The sequence below is a fragment of the Chiloscyllium punctatum genome, chromosome 18 (genome assembly GCF_047496795.1).
Source record: "Chiloscyllium punctatum isolate Juve2018m chromosome 18, sChiPun1.3, whole genome shotgun sequence".
NCBI classification, from domain to species: Eukaryota; Metazoa; Chordata; class Chondrichthyes; order Orectolobiformes; family Hemiscylliidae; genus Chiloscyllium; species Chiloscyllium punctatum.
The window spans coordinates 87,717,015-87,738,919 of NC_092756.1; the positions used below are offsets into that span (position 1 = coordinate 87,717,015).

Sequence of the window (21,905 nt, forward strand, 5' to 3'; positions counted from 1 at the left end):
GACCGAAGGGTCTGTTTCCGTGCTGTACATCTCTATGACTCCATGACTCTAAGTCAATAACTGAAAACTGAGGCATTGCCGATGTTAATGTCACAGAGTCATTCATCACGGAAACAAACCCTTCAGTCCAATCAGCCCCTTCCGAACACAATTCCAAACCAAACTAATCCCACCTGGCCCATATCCCCCCAATTTTCTATTCATGCATCTATTCAATTGTCTTTTAAATGTAATTGTACCCACATCCACCATTCCCTCAGAATAGGAACAGGAAGTGACTTCACCACAGGAAATAACATCCCTACAGGAAATGACATCACCAACCCAAAGACACCCAATCGTATAAATAGGAAGCAGGAATTTTCAGCACTGCTTCGCCTGAGGTCCACTGAAGATGTTACCTTGTACGGTGACAAAATGTCTGGAAATGAACCTTTCAGCTCAGCGAGCAAACCTACATCCAAAACCTCAACCTGAGCTACAATTCTTCTCAAGACTTGTTATTCCCCCAGGAATTTCATTCTACATGCAGGCCACCCTCTGTACAAAAATAGTTGCCCCTCGTGTCTTGTTTAAATCTTTCTCCTCTCACCTTAAAAATGTGCCGCCTAGTCTTGAAATCCCCAATCCTAAGGAAAGGAAAACTACCATTAACCCTACCTACACCCTCACAATTTTATAAACCTCTATAAAGTCGCCTCTCAATCTTCTATGCTCAGATGAAGGAAGTCTCACCAGCTTTTCTTTATAACTCTTGCGAATTTAATATATTTAGCAAGATGGCGTCCTAACTAGACAACTCAGGGAAAAGGCCCACCTCCCACAGACCAGTTGAAGAATTCTGGTATATTTTAATGCCATAAATGCAATGCTCTGTCAAAAGGTTGCTGGAAGTAAGAGTTCAGTTTAATTGGGCAATTGGATCTTACTTGAGTTCGCCTTCTTCAATGAAGCCGCTGTTATCTTGGTCAAGAATTTCAAAGACTTTTTTCACATCCTCAGTACTCTTTTTCTTCAGACCCACCATGTTGAAGAACTTCTTGTGATCAAAGCTTCCGGGAGCTAGAAGTTACATAACGAGGTACAGTCATGAGGCAAATACCTTTTCATTCTGGTTTCGCAATTAAGGATGTTATAGCGGCGTAGGAAGTTATCTTGTCCCTTTCTCCCTTCAATCCCCTTCTACTGTTAGCCACCAATACCATTTTGGGTCATTGGCCATGGCGTGAGAGATGAAGGGATGGAGCCAACTCTCTTCTCATCCAATATTCACTGAGGGCAGACTTAAGAAATTAGGAGCCGGAGTAGATCATAGCCAAATAAAAACAAAATACTGCGGATGCTGGAAATCAGTAACAAAAACAGAAATTGCTGGAGGAACTCAATGGGTCTGGCTGCATTTGTGGAGAGAGAAAGCAAAGTTAATGCTTCAGGCCCAGTGACCCTGCTACAGAACGGATTTTGAAGTTCTGAAGAAGGGTCACTTGACCTGAAATGTTAACTTGGCTTTCTCCCTCCACAGATGCTGCCGGATCTGCTGAGTTTCTCCAGAAATTTCTGTTTTGGATGATAAAAGCTGGCCTGCTCTTCCAATCAATATGACCATGACCAACTGTAGATTGAAGTCCACTTTTCCCGTGTCCTCCACCTCCCTTGATTTCCCGAGAGACTAAACTTTTTCTCTACTTCACCCTAAAATGTGTAATACCTTAAGGAAAACTAAAAGACTCTGATTAAAGGTAAAGGTCTCTCCTATTTAAGATGAAGATTTGGCGGAATTTCTTCTATTGGAGGACCATTAGACTTTGGAACGCTCTTCCTCAAAGATTAATGGAAACTGGGACATTGAATGTACTCAAAGTTAATTTAGATTGAGTTTTGTTTTGATGCAGTCAGGAGTGAGGCAAGAAAGTGGAGTTATATCAGGATGTTTGTGAATGGCAGAGCATGCTTAGTGGGCTGAATGGTTTGTTGCTCCTGTTTCTTACGAACAGGAACAGGCACTCTACCTGGTTGTTCATCTGTATTCAGTTGCATTTACTATCATTGTAATGAGTCAGAAAGTGTGGTGCTGGAAGAGCACAGCAGGTCAGGCAGCATCCGAGGAGCAGGAGAATTGACCTTTCGAGCTCAGGAATGTTTCGGCTGTGCTTTTCCAGCACCACACCTTTTGACTCTGATCTCCAGCATCTGCAGTCCTCACTTGTTCCCTGTCATTGTAACAAGTCAATCAACCCAGTACAGAACAGGGATCAAATTCTGCATCTTCCTTCTGAACCCTTGCAGAACTTCTGGGACGGATCAGTTGGAAAGAAATGCGCCCAACCCACCCCAGAGAGAAAATTGTGGCTTGAATGTTATCGAGGCGAAGGAAAGGGGTGAACAGCTCTGTGGGAAAGGCTGTTTCAGACAGCCAGTACAGAGACGATGGCTGAATCACCTCCTGTTGCAATGCTGCAGCAATTTTGGGATTCTGCGTCCATCCCCATATTGCCACTCCAGCGCAGTACTGAGAAATATTACATCATTGGCAAACAATAACAGTTAGCTAAAAGAAAAATAGTGCAGATGCTAGGAAACTGAGAGTGCTAGAGAAACGCAACATCTGTGGAGAGAGAAAAACAGAGTTAATGTTTCGAGACCGATATAACTTATCTTCAGATCTCTGGGTAACTGCTGGTTCTGGTGCATTTGATCAGCGTTATCACAGGGACTTTTAGTGCCTATGGCTATCCTCATGTTTGGCATAAGGGCAGTACAGTGGCTCAGTGGTTAGCACTACTGCCTCACAGCGCCACAGGGACCCGGGTTCAATTCCAGCCTTGGCTGACTGTGTGTTGGGTTTGTGCATTCTCCCCGTGTCTGTGTGGGTTTTCCCATTTCCTCCCCCAGTCACAAAGGTGTGCAGGCTAGGGTGGAATTGGCCATGCTAAATTGCCCCATGGTGTCCAGAGATGTGTGTAGATTAGGTTCAGGGTTATAGGTAGAGGGGTAGGTCTAGCTATGATACTCTTCAGAGAGTCAGTGTGGACTCGATGGTCCAAATGGCCTTTCCTCCACGCTGTAGGGATTCTATGATATGGTGCAAAATACATTGCCAAGGGCCATGTGAATCTTGTATCTGTCTCTCAGAGATGAGTTAGGATTAAGACGCAGGACTGAAGGGGGAGCAATGGTGCAGCGCACTCTCAAAGCAGCTCCGTCAAATACATTTAGCTGTCGCAACTATTCATGATTACCCAACAATTATCCAGGATTCAGGTGTGGTGTAGCAATTGAAATATTTCGACATGCTTTCATTTCCTTTCATGGTGTTTCTCTTTACCACAAAGCTACATAGAACAGGGCTATCGTTTACTTTTAACGGTTATGGATTGTTACTCCTTTACCTCAGATGTGGCGATGGATTGATCACTCGAGAGACTGGTGCTGGGTCCCCAGTTCAATGGATTATTGCAGGACCCTGGTGGAAGCCAAGATGGGCAGCACGGTGGCTCAGTGGTTAGCTCTGCTGCCTCACAGCACTAGGACCTGGGTTCAATTCCAGCCTCAGGCGACTGTCTGCGTGAAGTTTGCACGTTCTCCCCTATCTCACTGATGGGAGCCATGATGTGGAGGTGCTGGGGGTGGACCAATTCAGAACTCACATGACACCAGGTGATAGTCCGGCAGGTTTATTTGAAATCACAAGCTTTCAGAACACTGGTCTTTCGTCCTCACCTGATTAAGGAACAGAGCTCCAAAAGCTTGTGATTTCAAATAAACCTGTTGGACTGTAACCTGGTGTCATGAGACTTCTACCGATGGAAGTCACCATTGGCTGCTTATTCTGACCATTTTCTTTAACTTGTTTTTCTTTATTTTCTCTATTTTTTTGTGCCCAGGTACTTTGTACCTAAGCTAGTGCCACGCGTTGGTGATATTGTACATTTTTCACCACACTCCTGATTTGTTTTGTAACTTGAGTAGACAGGACAATAAATCTAATTCTAATTCCTTTGGACAGTGCTGGTTTAACTAGAGGCACAGAGCTTTTGATGGTCACTGGATTTTACAACGTTTGAAGGAAAAGGATAATCTGACGCTACACTGGCTCTTTAGAAACTTTAGTTGCTCCCAGATCCTGTAACTAACCATGGTTCAAGGTGCCTCATTCACGGGCTACACACTACAGTGTACCACGGTTATGTTCAGTGCTAGTGCAGCAGGTAAATTTTCCAAAGAATTCACATGCTCAAGACCCATATTTTGGGGGAAAAGGCATCAAAGAAAAATGACACTGACCGACCACTTCACAGAATCCCCTACAAGTGGAGAAGCAGGCCGTTCAACCCATTGAGCCCACACTGACTGTCTGAAAAAGCATCTCATCCAGACCCACACCCCTTAGTTTCTCACGGCCAATCCACCTCCCCTGCACATCATTGGACTGTGGGAGGAACCCCCTTCAGACACGGGGAGTGGCACAAACCCCCCCGAGGATGGGATCAAACTGGGGTCCTGGGTGCCGTGAGGTAGCAATGCTAACCACCAAGCCATCCTAACTTACTGTGACGTCCCCTGCGCAGTGATGGTGCCGCAGTGAAAGAGTGCATCTTCGAAGCTAAACTCCAGTTTAATGGAGGAAGAGCCAGACAGAAAGCGTTAAAGAGAGAAGGAACGAAAGAGAAAGAATGAAAGAAAAATGAAAGAGGGCATAGGAAGAAAGAGAGAGGAATGGAGACAAGAAAGAGCGAAGGAACGAGAAAAGAAAGATAAAGAAAGAGAGAGGAAAAAACAAGGAAGAAAGTGAGAGTGGAAGAGTGAAAACATCAAGAGAGAAAGAAAAGATGAGAAAGAAAGAAGGAAAGAGGGAAAAAAAGGATGAGAAAGTGTGAGGGGAAAGAAGGAAAGAGGGGAAATAAAGAGTAATGGAAAAGATAGAAGAAAGGAAGGAGGGCAAAGACAGGATAAAGTAAAGAAATACAGATATCAGAAAAGAAGGATAGATAGATGACTTGAGAGAGAAAGATGTAATGGGTTTCACTTACTCTGGAAAGCATCAAGGGCTGTTTTGATGTCTGCTTCTGCGAGATACTGTGTCATGGGCATGTTTGCAGCTGTTGAAGAAAAGAAAATATTAATAGCACAGACTATTTCTTCACAAAATCATGGTTTTCATTCCCCTTTCCATATTTATCAAAATTACAACACTAGGGGAAGCCAGTCTGGCCACTGTGTCTGAGCTGATGTGAACATTGATTCGACAAATGGGAATGTCTACAGTGAATCCCATCCTGTCCTATCCAAACCCAACCCTCTCATTCCAAAGCTTTGTCCTATTCTCCTTTAGATAAGAGTGTGTTTCTGCTTCAAGGCTCTGATACTCTGGGGGCTCAGTTGGATAGCCCTAAAACCAAACATGAGGTTATTGACGAGAGTTTGGCTTGCACACAATCGATGTATTGCAAAGTTAAAAATCACACGACACCAGGTTATAGTCCAACAGGTTTAATTGGAAGCACTAGCTTCCGGAGTGCTACTCCTTCATCAGGTTCAAGGAGCAGACATGCAGCTAGTATCTGTCATTGGTTGGCTAGATGTATCAGCCTGATGTCAGCCTGCACCACTTGAAGAAGAGGTGCATTGCAGCTATTGCAGGTACTGGCAGCAATGCAGGGTGTCAATATTGGCAGCAATGCAGAATGCTAATGCTGGCAGCAATGCAGGATGCTAGTGTTGGCAGTAATGCAGAATGTTAGTGTTGGCAGCAATGCAGGATGCTAGTGTTGGCAGCAGTGCAGGATGCTAATGTTGGCAGCAATGCAGAATGCTAGTGTTGGCAGCAATGCAGGATGCTAGTGTTGGCAGCAATGCAGGATGCTAGTGTTGGCAGCAGTGCAGGATGCTAATGTTGGCAGCAATGCAGAATGCTAGTGTTGGCAGCAATGCAGGATGCTAGTGTTGGCAGCAGTGCAGGATGCTAATGTTGGCAGCAATGCAGAATGCTAGTGTTGGCAGCAATGCAGGATGCTAGTGTTGGCAGCAATGCAGGATGCTAGTGTTGGCAGCAGTGCAGGATGCTAATATTGGCAGCAATGCAGAATGCTAGTGTTGGCAGCAATGCAGGATGCTAATGTTGGCAGCAGTGCAGGATGCTAATGTTGGCAGCAATGCAGGATACTAGTGTTGGCAGCAATGCAGGATGCTAGTGTTGGCAGCAATGCAGAATGCTAGTGTTGGCAGCAATGCAGGATGCTAGTGTTCGCAGCAGTGCAGGATGCTAGTGTTGGCATCAGTGCAGGATGCTAGTGTTGGCAGCAATGCAGGATGCTAGTGTTGGCATCAGTGCAGGATGCTAGTGTTGGCATCAATGCAGGATGCTCGTGTTGGCAGCAATGCAGGATGCTAGTGTTAGCGGCAATGCAGAATGCTAGTGTTGGCAGCAGTGCAGGATGCTAGTGTTGGCAGCAATGCAGAATGCTAGTGTTGGCAGCAATGCAGGATGCTAGTGTTGGCAGCAGTGCAGGATGCTAGTGTTGGCAGCAATGCAGGATGCTAGTGTTGGCAGCAATGCAGAATGCTAGTGTTGGCAGCAATGCAGGATGCTAGGGTTGGCAGCAATGCAGGATGCTAGTGTTGGCAGCAATGCAGGACGCTAGTGTTGGCAGCAATGCAGGATGCTAGTGTTGGCAGAAGTGCAGGATGCTAGTGTTGGCAGAAGTGCAGGATGCTAGTGTTGGCAGCAGTGTAGAATGTCAATGTTTTACCAGCGCATCATACCAATGTTGGCAGCAGTGCAGAATGCTAATGTTGGCAGCAAAGCATAATGTCAATCTGAGCTGGGAACAGTGATCAAAGGTATGGCCCAGGACAATGTGTGCCCTAAAGATTCTGCATGCTGCATAGGAGGCTTGGGTGTCAGCAGGGAAGATGTCTTGTTGAGAGGAGTGAGGAGGGGACCGAAGTTCCTCCTGAGACATATTTGGAAAGCCGTGGGAGCAGGAAGCTTGGGGTCAACACTGAGAGCTAAACTCTGAGGATCTGGATACAAGGGCCACAAGGAGTTCAATGATCTCACAAAAATAACTGATATCTGGGGATTTGTGAAAAGCAGACATCACTGACAAGGGCTCTATTTGTTATCCATCCCTAATTGCCTTTGCTAGGCCATTTAATAAGGCCATTAAGAGTTAACTACATTGTTGTGGGTTTGAACAGGTTTAGGTTTCCTTCTCTATATATGTCATTCATAATATTTACAACAGCCGCCATCACTAAAAGTAGCTAATATTTCAGATTAATTTATTTGAGTTTGAATTCCAAATGTTGCCATGAAAGGCTTTGAACTACCATTCTCAGAGCTGTTACCTGTCAACAGCCCCTCTCAGCATTCATTTCCCCACAATCTCACGAGTGAGCACACAATTAGCACTGCCATAAACCGCACGCTGATATCTCACAGCTGCCAGGCTATGGTGCCGCTCCGAGCGACCTGGTAGCTCTCAGAGTTCCAGAAGAAATCCAAGGCTGGTGTGACCCATGTGGACAGTGGATGAATGGCTCTGATGCTGAAGCTTGCAAGGATCCCCATGTCAGACGGATTACACTCATGAGGGACGATGTGGAGCTGGGGACAATCAAGGTCCATTTTAGTGATAGCATGAGCTCCCCCAGGTTTAATACCGGCATGTACACTCTTCAGTCTGAGACAACTGCCACTGTGGTTGGAAACGTTTGCCTCCATAGCTGAGCTCTTCCGACAGCTTGAATGGTTATGTTTAGCAGCCTCAAGTGTGCCTTTGCATGAGGATGGCAACACCTTGGAGGGATGTCTTCAGATCCGGATAAATCCTGGATAATGTGAAGTTCAAATGCATCCTCAGTGGGACTTTGGTGGAATGGGCCCACTCTGACTTGGTATTTTGAAGTGAACCTGATTTCACACCAATCTGAAGAAGATACCCATGAAGATGAGGGCAACATCAGCTGGGCAATGTCAGGACCAGTGCTTGAGTCTTTAACAATTGCAGGTTGTGTGCTCCATAGCAGAGAACTGTCCACTGGTACAACATAGCACATAGAACATTACAACGCAGTACAGACCCTTCGGCCCTCGATGTTGCGCCGACCTGTGGAACCAATCTGAAGCCCATCTAACCTACACTATTCCACTATGTTTATCCAATGACCATTTGAATGCCCTGAAAGCTGGCAGGGCTGAAGTAGCCAGATATGGCATGTTGAACTTTGAACTCTGCAATATGATGTAAGTTGGCGCCAACAAACCCTGGTTGCCTGACCTGTCACACGTGGCCCCTCTGTCCACTCACAGAGGTCCAGTTAATTGAGGAGAATGAATGCCTTCCACCGACCAGAGACTTGAAAATGTCGCCGTTTGACTTTGTGGAATCACTTTGAGACCTGTGTGTTTAACCTTTGACAGTGTGACTTCAACCCTGAGGAAGGTACACATGGACCCACTGACGCCTTGTGAAGGTCCAAGACAGTTATCCCTGGCCTCCATCTTCCTAGAAGCTCAAGGCCAACCTGACTACTTCTGTACAAACCATAGCGGTTGCAAAATATTCGACACTCAAACTCAGAATGTTCAGCTTTCTGGCATGTGTAACTCAGTAAAGGCTAAGGAACAGGGAAAATACTCAACGTACTATTCACAAATGAGATAGAGCCATCAAAGCAATACTGCTAATCCTGACAATATGGTTCAAGTCCCTAATTATATTTGTTCCCCTCCAGCTACAGTTTTTGGGAGAGAGAGAGAGAGGGGTTACCCTCCATCTACAACAGTTATTGGGAGAAAGAGGGATGGATCACAAGACAGGCACTCACAAGAGTAATTTCCCACTTATTTGGCCAACTCTTATTTGAAATGTTCTTGTTCTTATCATAGAATCCCTACAGCATGGAAGCAGGCCATTCGGTCCATCAAGTCCACACTAGCCTTCCAAAAAGGATCACATCCAGATCCACCCTATAACCCTGCATTTCTCATTGCTAACCCACCTAGCCTGCACACTGTGGGGTAATTTAGCATGGCCAATCCACCTAACCTGCTCATCCTCTGACTGTGGAAGGAAACTGGAGCGTCCAGGGGAAACTCATGCAGACAAGGGCAGAACATGCAGAGTCAATGCAGACAGTCACCAGAGGCTGGAATTGAACCTGGATCCCTGGAGCAGCAGTACTAACCACTGAGCCATCAAAATCTTGCTATTGATTTTCCAATCATTCTCTTTCTTCCCTCTCCATACCTTCAGTGCTTTGAAAACATTTTTTTCCTATTACTTTTCCAATGGAACACTCTCCATCACCCAACCTTTGTATTCTATCTCTAGCCTTGAATAGACTTAATGATCCAGCCTAGTCAATCTATAGATTCACTACTCTCTGAGAGAAGAAATTCCTCCTAAATGTACAATTCTGAGTCTACGCCCTCTGGTCCTGGACTTTCCTAAAAGAGGAAACGATTTCTTCACATCTACCCTGACAATCTTGCACATTTCACAGAATCCCTACAGCATGGAAACAGGCCATTTAGCCCAACAAGTCCACACTGACCCTCGTCAGAGTAACCCACCCAGACCCATTCCCTCTACCTTATTACTCTACATTTACCCCTGACTAATCCACCTAACCTACATATCCCTGAACACTATGGGGCAATTTAGCATGGCCAATCCAACCTAACCTGCACATCTTTGGATTGTGGGAAGAAACCTGTTTCCTCCCATAGTCCAAAGAGGTGCAGGTCAGGTGAATTGGCCATGCTCAATTGCCCATAGTGTTAGGTAAGGGGTGAATGTAGGGGTATGGGTGGGTTGCGCTTCGGCGGGTCGGTGTGGACTTGTTGGGCCGAAGGGCCTGTTTCGACACTGTAATGTAACGTAATGTAATCTAATCTAATCTAAATCTAAACCGGAGCACCCAAAGGAAACCCACGCAGACATGGGGGAGAACGTGCAAACTCCACACAGTCAGTCACCCAAGGCTGGAATCGAACACAGGTCCCTGGCGCTGTGAGGCAGCAGTGCTAACCACTGATCCACCAGGCCGCCCTTTCTTTTATTTGTTCACAGGATGTGGGTGTCATGGGTTAGACCAGCATTTGTTGCCCATCTCAAATTGTCCTCGAGAGGGGGAGCCCTTGTAGTGACTGAACTTCGGAGTGTCATCTGTAAAAGTGCTTCAGGATTTGTGATGTCCGTGATAGTTCAGAGCAATCTTTCTTCCATTCTGTGAGAAAAGAACATGATTCCTTTCACAGTGTCAGGGACATCACCTCACACATGAGGTAGTTTCCCTGACCCAGGATGCTCTCTTGTGATAGAAGGCTAGATTAAATTTGAGGGGTGTCAAGGAGGAACTTTGAGATTCCAAATGGGTCTGTTTTCAAATCATAGAATCCCTACAATGTGGAAAGAGACCATTCGGCCCATCGGGTCTGCACCCACCCTCCAAACAGCATCATGCTCAATCCCAGCCCCCCACCCTATGCCCGTAACCCCGCATTTACCATGGCTAACCCACTTAGCCCACAGGAAATTGGCAGGGGTGTGATACACAGGGCATCTCAACCAGATTGGACTGTACGTGAGTCTTTTTATTCCTTGATTTAATTTCTGTAATGTGTGCGTCGAAGTGTTCAGCTTGTTATTTCCCTGCATTAAACTGTATTGGCCGCCAAGCCGCCCATTCTACTAACCTTTAAAACTGTAAAACAAATCTGGAATATAAGGTTGGTCCCAGCAATGGTGACCGTAAAACTATCATCAATAGTTGTCAAAAATAAAATCCCCATCAAATCACTCATGTTATTATTGAAAAGACTAAAGATTCTCGGATCCCGACTCCATGCCTATCCCTGGCATCTGAGATTTGACCAAACGGTTTGAAGCATTGGTATTGGATTTGACCCTCAGCTGGACTTCCGAACTCAAATCTGTGTCATTAACAACCGCTCCTATTTCCACCTCAGTCTCCTGCCTCAGCTCATCTGTTGCTGAATCACTCTTCCAAGCCTTCGTTACCATTGTCGAAGAGTGGGGTGCTGGAAAAGCACAGCCGGTCAGACAGCATCCAAGGAGCAGGAGGGTCACTGTTTCAAGCATAAGCTCTTTGTTACCACTGGAATTGAGTCTCCTCCCTCCTGGCAAGAGGATCTCCTACTTTACCATGTACCACCGTAAGATTATTCAAAACCTCATCGCCTTGGTGTCCTTACACCAAGTTGAGTGAAACCACTTCTCTTTCTGCAGTCCCTTGACATTGAAGATGACCTCCTTCCAGTGTGGAGTTGAGGTGCTGAGACAGTCCCATTCACACTGCCACAGTCACAGTGGTTGCTGCTTGCTGATATGGATGGATGGAGTGTTCGGCCTCTTGCTTCCTCCTCTTGTCTGCTTTTGGCCTCCACGTGGCCAACGGTTGAGACCTGCGCAATTGCTTTGTCTTCTGTTTGGACCGTCACTTCCGATTCCCACCAGTTGACGACGCAAGTGGTTAGCACTGCTGCCTCACGCAGTCGGGGTCCTGGGCTTGATCCCTGCCTCGGGCAACTGCCTGTGTGGAAGTTTGCACATTCTCCCAGTGTCTGTGTGCGCTTTGTCTGGATGCTCTGGTTTCCTCCCACTGTCGAAATGTTTCCTCCCACAATCCAAAGACGTGCAGGTTAGGTAAATTGACCATGCTAAATTGCCATATAGTGTTCAGAGATGTGTAGGTTAGGTCCTGTTTTCACACTGTTGGGATTCTATGATTGTATCGGCAAGATTTTGTGGATATCCTTAAAGTGCTCCCTCTGGCCTCCTGGCAAATGCATGCTGTGGTGAAGCACATCGACTCTGTGCCTGCTGACTGAGATTGGCTCCCATTTAAGTGACTCCCTGACTTTGGAGCAGACTTTGTCATATTCAGTCCCCCTGTGGCTTCACCGTCCTGCATTGGGTGGTTCCAAAAGCCTTTATGGAGATAAGATTTAGACTTTGAGATCTGGATGTTTTCCTTACTTATTGATTTTCTTTTATTTCTGCTGTTGGTTTTTTTTCTGAGATTCTGATTTGTTTACAAGTTGGGGTGACGCAGTGCTTAGCACTGCTGCCTCAAGGCAGGAGGGACCCGGGTTCGATTCCAGCCTTGGGCGACTGTCTGTGTGGTGTTTGCATGTTTTCCTTGTGTCTGCGTGGGCTTTGTCTGGATGCTCCAGTTTTCTCCGACAGTCCAAAGATGTGGACTGGCCCTGCTAAACTGTTCAGGGCTGTGTAGGTTGGGTTGATTAGCCATGGGAAATACAGGGGTGTGGGCCAAATGGCCTGCTTCCACACCACAGGGTTTCTATGTTAACTTTGCACACTTTTCACTGCACTCATGTAGCCCTATACTTCAGCACATATGACAATAAAATCTAATTCTAATTGTATCAGTGATCTCCAAACTGTCCATGCTTTTCCATTTCAATCTCTTGAAAATTGCAGATTTTAGTCGCTCCACCATGAATGGTGATGCCTTAACCTGTCAAGTCTCTAGGCACTGGACTTCCTTCATGCTCTCCATTTCTCCATCTCTCCATCTCTCCATCTTGCTTTCTTCCTTTAAGACATCACTAAAACCTACCTCTTTGACTGACTATCTGGTCCCTCATCCTGATATCTCCTCACGTTTCTCAGTGGCAGATTTGGTTTCATAATCTTCATGTGAAACAGCAGGGGCCATTTTTAATCACACTAAGGGCGGTATATAAATGCAGGCAGATGTTACTGTCCAAGAGCACAATCTTGGCTGGCCTCCAAGATTGCTACTGACGTAGAATTTGAGGTCTCACACAGTCAGGGACAGTGATGATATTTCTAGGTGGAGATGACTCAGGAGATTGGGTGTCTTTCAGATTATTGTGGCCATCTGGTTAACGGGCACCCTTGGCACACATCCGCAGACATTTGTTTCTCTACTAAGGAATCACGAGTCTTGGTATGGCATTGCCAGTTGTACAAACTGGCAAATGTGATGTTGTAAAGAGGGAACCAGTTGCTTCATGGTATTGAACTTCAATACCGCCATAAAAACTGATAAACTGTCCTAACTTTCCAACTTGCACTCATCAGGACAGAATCACAAGAATGCCAAATCTCAAAGGGAGGAGTTTGAGATTTGGTGTTCTTGTAATTTTGTCCTGATGAGAACTACCATTTGAAGAAAGTTCAACAGGATATTTCTTTCCTCAGAAGTACTCCATGGGATCTATTGATGAAGCCAACAAGGGATGATCCAGTCCTTCCAATCTTCCAGGAACTGGAACTGGAACAGGAGTTGGCACTGGTTTCTTAGTCTGAAGCAGTGGCAGAATGGAAATGATGTTTTATATGCATAGTTTCGAGGTCACATGCTGTTAAATGGTAAGCCTTCATAATGAATCGGCATTTCGTTAGAAACATTTAATCCTTCACTCAACAAAAGCATAGTGTGGACCTTAATATACAATGAATTAAATTTATTTTGACGTTATCATAACATTTCAAAAACAAATGTGGTTGTTTGTACACAGCAAGATCCCACAAACAACAGGGTGATCATGCGTTTTTGTGACTTCGACTGAGGGACAACTTTTAGCCAGAGCACTGAGGAGAGCTTCCCTGATCTTCATCGAAAGACAGTCCAGCTGGTAGGATGGCACTCCTTCAGTACGGCACACTATCAGTCATAGACTTTGCAACCAACTTCTAATGGCCGTGTTCAAAAGGTGCCTCCCCAAGAGGGCGCCACCGACCCTCGGGTTCCAGAAATCAGAAGGTCAACGAGGGACTGAAGGAGTTCGATTGTCACAGGGCAGCAAGGTTGGCGCGTCAGTGAGCAGAATCATTGGTTTGAAGGAATCTCAAACAGTTATCCGTTTCAAAGTGAGTGTCTTGCACCTGTTTTATGTCGATAAAGCCCCTACCTCTTTACACAAGGAAGGTCCATATCAATGAGATTGGAATAGAATGATAACGGAATAGCTAATGGCAAGGAACAAAAACAGGAATTGCTGGAGAAGCTCAGGAGGTCTGGCAGCATCTGTGGTGAGAAATTAGAAACTTAACATCTTGTTAACTCTGCCTTCTTCTCACAGTTGATGCCGTACCTGTTGAGTTTCTCCAGCGATTTCTGTTTCTGTTTCAGATCTCCAGCATCCACAGTTCTTTGTTTTTTTAAACGTTTTCTTGAAAGAGGAACTTATAGAGTCATAGAAATGTATAGCACAGATACAGACCCTTTGGTTCAACTCGTCCATGCCGACCAGATATCCTAACCTTATCTAGTCACATTTGCCAGCTTTTGGCCCATATTCCTCTAAACCCTCTATTCATCTACCCATCCAGGTGCCTTTAATTACTAGCCTTCACCACTTCCTCTGACAGCTCATTCCATACACGTACTACCCTCTGTGTGTCCCTTAGCTCCCTTTTAAATCTTTCCCCTCTCACCCTAAACCTATGCCCTCTAGTTTTGGACTCCCCTACCCTGGGGAAAAGACCTTGGCTAGTCACTCTATCCGCGCACCTCATAACTTTAGAGAAAAAAGCATTCCCTGATTAAAACCACCTTTAAAGTTCTTTCGTTGACCCTGCGCAAATTTTCAATCCTGCTTTTTTTCAAACAGTTGGCAGCTGAGGGGGCCATCAAATCTGAGTCCAATTACCAACAACAGGAAGACAAACAGACAGTAGCTGAACAAACTCGCCAGCATCTGTAACCATTCTGAAGAAGCAACAAACCAGACTTGAGATGCTTTTTCTCCACAGGTGCTGCCAGATCTGCTCAGTTTCTCCAACACTTTCTGTTTTTATTTCAGATTTTCAGCATACGCAGTATTTTACTTTTACGCTGGCAAAAGGAGTGAACTCAGTAACCCTGGGCAATAGTCCAAAGTGCTTCATTCATTTGTAACATTGGTACTAACATCAATCCAAGAAATCTATACCCTTTGTTTGCAAAGTGTTGATAAAAATTAAATTAAAAGGACATTTGCCTTGCCTCTTAGATTAGACTTCCTACAGTATGGAAACAGGCCTACACCAACCCTTCAAACAGTAACCCATCCAGACCCAATCCCCTACATTTATCCCTGACTAATGCACCTAATACTATGGGCAATTTAGCATGGCCAATTCACCCTAACCTGCACATATTTGGACTGTGGGAGGAAACCCAGACAGATACAGGGAGAATGTGCAAACTCCACACAGACAGTTACCTGAGGCAGGAATTGAACCCAGGTCCCTGGCACTATAAGGCAGCTGTGTTGACCACTGAGCCACCATACCACCCACTTAAACAGGCATCCTCAACTCTCTAAGGTTTAGCAGATAAATACAAAAGATAGAAGGACTTGGATTTATGTAGTCGGTATTTCAACAGAGTAGGCACTACAATAATGTAGGGAAGATACCTGCCAATTTACACACAGCTGCCACAATGCTAGAGAAGCAATTTTAATTGAGGGATACATAGTGACCATGATTCTATGGAGAAAACCCCTTCAAAATAATTTGCTCGAATCTTGCAGGAAGGATGTTATTAAACTGGAAAGATTTACAAAGATGTTAAACTGGAGACTGGAAGGTTTGAGTTATAAGGATAGGCTGGGGCTTATTTACCTGGAGTGTAGGAGGTGAGGAGGTTTGTAAAATCATGAGGGTCTTAGGTAGGCTGAATAGTCAAGGTCCATTCTCCCCAGGGTAGGGAGTCCAAATCTAAAGGGCATAGGCTTAAAGATGAGAGGGGGAAGATTTAAAAGGGATCTATGGATACCTTTTTCACTCAGAGGGTTGTGTGCAAGAGAAAGTGATAGAGGAAGTTGCCAACTGTTTGAAGAGAAGTAGTAGTGAAAATTTGCAGGAAAAAAGAGAGAGTAAAGTACTTTAAAGATGGTCATAATCAGGGAATTTTTTTCTCTCTTAAGAAAGCAATCTTTTTGAACAGAAGTTCCTCTTTAAAGAAAATGTTTAAAAAAGAATAGATGCTGGAAATCTGAACTGACAATTCTAACATTTAGATTAGATTCCCTACAGTGTGGAAACAGGCCCTTCAGCCCGACAAGTCCACACCAACCCTCCGAAGGGTAACCCACCCTGACCCATTTCCCTCTTACTAATGCACCTAACACTATGGGCAATTTAACATGGCCAATCCACCCTAACTTGCACACCTTTGGACTGTGGGAGGAAACCAGAGCACCCGGAGGAAACCCACACGGACAGTGGGAGAATGTGCAAACTCTACACAGTGGACACCTGAGGCTGGAATCAAACCTGGGCACCCTGATGCTGTGAGACAGCAGTGCTAACCACTGAGCCACCGTGCCACCCCAAACAAAGTCAGCAGTCGCACAACACCAGGATATAGTCCAACAGATTTATTTAAAATCAGAAGTTTTCGGAGCGCCGCACATTCACCTGATGAAGGGTTACATTCTGAAAGCTGGTGATTTCAAATAAAGCTGTCAGACTCTAACCTGGTGACATGTGGTTTCTGATTTTGCCCATTCCGTGTCCAACACCAGCATCTCCACAACACGTGGACAAGGACATGAAACAGGAAAGGCTTAGAGGGAATATGGGTCATTGGGACTAGTTTAGATTAGGAAAGCCTAGTCAGCATGGACAAGTTAGACCATTTCCATGTTGCATGACTCTATGATTGTGAGGAAAAGTTCAATTTATACAGTGCCTTTCGCATACTTTAGACCAATGAAGCACTTTTAAAGTATAGTCACTGTTGTAATGTGGGAAATTTGCACAGAGCAGGCTCCTACATGACTGGCTAATTCCAGTTTGTTGCTGTTGTTTGAGAAATAAATATTAACCCAAAATGTGGGGAGAACTCCAATGTTGTAGAACTTTTTATGGCCATTTGAGAATTCAGACGTGGCCTTGGTGTAATATCTTATCTGAGGTAATAATGCAATAATGAGGCCTTCCCTCTGTACTACAGAATAACCTCGATGATCCGAATGAGATAGGCAGGGAGTTTATTTTCTTCGGATAACTGATTATTTGGATAATGCATGATGTTTTTAAGGGACTTTGAGATCTCATTCAGATAATCCAAAACTCGGATAATTAACATTCAGATAACTGAGGTTGTACTGTATTGTGCAGAAGTGTGATCAGGTCAGTGAAGTGGGACTTGAATCTGCAACATTCTGACTCAGAGATGAAAGGGTGGGTTAGCTGAGGCCAGATGGGACATTGAAATTGGCAGCAGTCCCTCAGATGAAAGCATCAACAAGAGTTCTGATCCGAATCCTGATTAGAATCTAGTAATAGCTCATTGAAAATGACACATGTCTGGAAGCTGGCACAGACAGGACTGGGCTCAGCTGCAGTGCTGTGTTGCCTTGTTGGCACTCTGGCTCTCCGCTGACATGGAATGATCCTCTGGGCAAGCGACCAAGAGAGCTACAAGCAACGTGGAACTCACAAACATGGGGCAGCATGCTCACGAAGGGAAAATTGACAGGTTGTTGAATTTGTACCTCACAGCCTTCAAATGTTTGTAGGGAGAATTTTAGCACCATGCAGCTCAAAGTGTAGCCATTGATCCCATCATAATCGTGCTGGCCCTTTGAAGGAGCTAACAGCTCCCCTTGCTATTTCCCCATTGTCCTGGAATCAGCACTCGCACGGTTTGCTGCCAAGTGAAATGACAGCACATGACAATGGTCACCGAGCAGGGCAGCTCAAGCAGTCGAACGGCCCCTCTCTGAGGAATAGGGTGTCTTTGGGGACAAGGTAGCCTCAGTGAAGGATCAGACTGACAACCATTTGCAAACCACAGGCTTAATTCCATGTAAATACGGTCTTGCACACCTAGCCTTAATTTCCCTTCATGTTTGGAACGACTTGATGCCAGCGGGATAAAGAATCCCTATTTCATGATCTTTTGGTCATCCACGTCTACAAATCTCATGTCTACATGAGGTGGCTGCTTCATTCTTTTGCCAAATTGGAGAAAAGCCACCCATTTTGATACTGTTCCTGTTCTACTCACTGCTCTGTTTCGGGCTGGGTCTATGTGTGGGTTACATCAGTGAAAGGTAAAAGGGGATGCTCCTTTTTTGGATTGCTACAAGGTTTTAGATAATTGGAGTGGAGTCAAATGCAAATCTCCTGTTGGCTGCAATGCTAAGTATTAAAGACCCAATTGATAGTGGAGCTTATGGCATTACACACTCAAATGTCAAGAAGATTGTCTGCAGATTAATTTCTCCATTTCAGCACAGTTAAAAACAAGGGGATTAGAGCAGAGAGTAAGCTCAGAGTGTCGCCAGGAAGCATATTTAGTGAATGGTAGCAACACAGCCACAACAAAGTGGAAACATAGCCCAAACTGTAAAGCAGCAGTTATCGCGCAGTTATATACACAGAAAGCCTCCGTTTTCGGCTTGCTCTTCATCCAACGAGGGACTGTATCGTTATTCCTTTACCATCGAAATCTTTGAATTCCCTCTCTAGCTAACAGGTGTACCCATAGCAGCGGTTCAAGAAAGCAGCTCACCACCACCTTCCCAAGGGCAACAAGGGACGGGCAACAAGTACTGGCTCAGTCACCTCACTGCGAGAAAAAGTGGCGATGGTTGACCGCATTAAAGCAATCGCCAAACGAAATCACCTCAAAATATGGAGTCAAATGGTGAAAGAGTGTTTCGTGTGTTCTCCCTCTCTCTCCCCTCTCCACTTTGGTTTTTTTTCATGATGTAGAGGAGCCGGTGTTGGACAGGGGTGGAACAAGTTAAAAATCAGCCAAGAGAAAGTGAGGACTGCAGATGCTGGAGATCAGAGTCGAAAGTGTTGCTGGAAAAGCACAGCCGCTCAGGCAGCATCCGAGGAGCAGGAGAGTCGATGTTTCGGGGAAAAGCCCTTCTTCAGGAATAAGGCTTGTGGAACGAGGGGGTGGACAGATAAATGGGAGGGATGTGGGGCTGGAGGGGAAGGTAACTGGGAGTGCGATAGATAGGCGGAAGTGGGGGTAATGGTGATAGGTCATAGAGGAGGATGGAGCAGATAGGTGGGAAGGAAGATGGACAGGTAGATAGTTCAAGAGGGCGGTGCTGAGCTGGAAAGTTGGATCTGGGATAAGGTGGGGGGAGGGGAAATGAGGAAACTGGTGAAATCCACATTGATCCCGTGTGGTTGGAGGGTCCCAGGGTGGAAGTTGAAAGTTAAAAACCACCTAACACCGGGTTATAGTCCAACAAGTTGATTTGGAAACATTAGCTTTTGGAGCGCTGCTCCTTTACCAGGTAGCTGTGGAGCAGGACCATTAGATACAGACACCATTTGCTATAAATTTTGTATCTTATGGTCCTGCTCCACAGCTACCTGACAAAGGAGCAGAATTCTGAAAGCTAGTGCTTCCAAATCAACCTGTTGGACTATAACCTGGTGTTGTGTGATTTTTAACTTGTTCCTTTTTGCTATTGTGCCATTTACCCATCAGATGCCTTGTTGCGTTTGCCAAATTTACAAAATATTAGCAGGCACCCAAACATCTTTAAGCTCAACCATCGTAACCAACATTTGAATCCTTATCGTTGGGGCAGTCCAGTTCACTCAGATGGCGGTGGTGCCTACTTGCACAGACCGATCCCAGGTTCTGAGCTCTGCTCCAGTGTGATTTATCAGTGAGCATCATGCACAGATGTCCATGTCTCAGACTTTGGGGATCCGATCTTCCTCACCCCTCCCGTCGGAGCAACATGTCCATAGAAATCTAACCCTTCCTGAATACTTTGACCAGGAAAGCATAAGCATATTGCGATCATTTTAACTTTGGCCAATAGTTTTACTTAGAGCAACATCAAAGGAACAACCATTATAATACAAGACTAAGAAGGCTCTTGTTGTATAGTGGTAGTGTCCCTATCTCTGAGCCGAGAGGCCTGGAATTAAATGCCACCTGCTCAAGAGATGTGTAAATGCTGAGCAAGTTGACTAAAAACATCTGAATAACAGCTAAAGTGCCTTTTGATTGAAGGAATTGGAAAATCACATTGGGAAAAACAGTACAATTCAGGATTATCCATTTCACACAATCACACACAATACAAATTACTGAATTGATAAATAGAAATGACTTCAATAACCAAAAAAGCCTGTTCAGCCCTTATTTGAAGTCTCATGTGAATTCTCAAACAGCATAAAGAATTGTTTTGGAATCCCCAACTACCAAATATAATTCTTCAGCTGCAGAGCCTAGGGAATTAGATTCTCATTCAGTAACGTGCAAAACTAAAACAAAACTCCAGTGTTTGAAGTGTTCAGTCATCATTATCGATATTTTAAATTTCTGATGGACTATCCATAATTTCAAAGAACATCTCTCCACCTGTCATTAAAAGCCAAATAACTTTGGAATCGATTTTACTTTCTGAGGAAGGATCACTCAACCTGAAACATTAACTCTGATTTCTCTCCACAGATGCTGCCAGACCTGCTGAGCTTTTCCAGCAATCTCTACGCTTGCTTCTGATTTACAGCATCCACAGTTCTTTTGGTGTTGATCTATTTCATTTCATTCTGTTAACTTGCTTTTCAAATAATATTTTTATTACGAAAATTCTCACTTCAATTTGATGTTTTGTATCACACTTACTCCTCCTAATTGTATCCTTCCCTCTTGTTTGCTGTTCTCTCCATCATTGTACTCCCATTCCCACTGCTTTTCTCCCCTTTGCCGCATTCTGTTTCTCTTTTAAAATCCTTTTCTTTAAGATCTTATTCAAGAGGTTTCTCTTTCCTCCTGCTCCTTTCCCCTCTGCACTTTAAGCATTCAGAACGATCCCTCTGAAATGGCTTCGCTGCATCCTTCCTCTCCTTTTCTCCTCCGCGTTCCCTGAGCAAAGCTCCAGGTGAGGGACTTACCTTAAAGTGTTGGACACGCGTTGGCGGAAGGGCTGCAGGAATTAGGAGGTGGCTGAGGAACAAGCAATGGGTAACTGGGGAAAGCAGCCCCAACCCTTATGTACTCGGCTCCCACTCTATTTTAGGAAGTTATCTCTTTTCAGCTCCTGAAGGATCAGATAGTCAGAAATGAGACAGTATCACATTTACTTTGCCTAATCAAACTTGCACTATTAATATCTCAAGCTGGTTGCCTGAAAAACTCAGTGTGAAGCTATGTAACTGTGGAAAAGAAGCAGTTCTCTCCTGCTTTGACACCCCTGCATTGACTCCAAATAAGTGAGCTACAGAGTGCCAGCCCTCAAATCCCAACTCTCCCACAATGGCGCTTTTACATGCAATCCCTCTCCCCCAAGTTTGGACCCACAGCTTAGCTGCCCATGTGACTTCTCCTGATACCCATCTCCGCTGCAATAGAATTGGTGAGGCAATTGTCTAAATTGTAGCAAATGCTTTCTTTAAGTTTAATCAGTCCCAGGTATTTGGATAGGAAGGTGGGCCCTTTTGCAAGTATCATATAGATGATATGGGATCCCTGCATTCTCACAAGATTAATTTAGATTTCATTTGGCCGTGGTGCAGATGATAAATTTAGGAGTGGATTAAATGCCGATTGGACTAATAGCTCCTTTTAAGGGGGCCTTGAAGTGAGTAGAGAGAAGCTTTTAAATATTGCCTTTAAAGGTACTGTGAAGAGAAATTGTCTATATTCTTTTCTGTACAATCACAATAAAAAAGAATGTGGGAATTCAAATGATCCTACTGGCGCTAGCCAGTTGGCATACCTTGTGGATGAAAATAGTTTGCGTTGTGAGCTGGCATCGACTGTACAATTATAATTTATAATGTGCAACATGACTGCAGTACAGTACTCTGCTGCGACATGTCAGTGAGCTTCCTGCAGCTTGATTTAATTGTTGGCCGTTCTTGTTGATTGGCCAGGTATTTGTGGGTTCCACTCCATCC

At 44.8% G+C, this 21,905-nt stretch overlaps 1 protein-coding gene across 1 annotated transcript in view; it reads right to left on the reverse strand.

Moving 5' to 3' along the window:
• Positions 1–21,033, reverse strand: part of LOC140489282 (parvalbumin alpha-like) — a 29,661-nt gene extending 8,628 nt beyond the window's left edge. Inside the window, exons 1-3 of the mRNA XM_072588666.1 lie at positions 20,901–21,033; positions 5,031–5,099; positions 930–1,062 (exon numbers count right to left, since the gene is read on the reverse strand). Of these exons, the coding sequence (XP_072444767.1) occupies positions 930–1,062; positions 5,031–5,091 (194 nt within the window). The 5' untranslated portion in view covers positions 5,092–5,099; positions 20,901–21,033. The remainder of the gene's footprint in view (positions 1–929; positions 1,063–5,030; positions 5,100–20,900) is intronic.
• Positions 21,034–21,905: the final 872 nt, after the last annotated feature.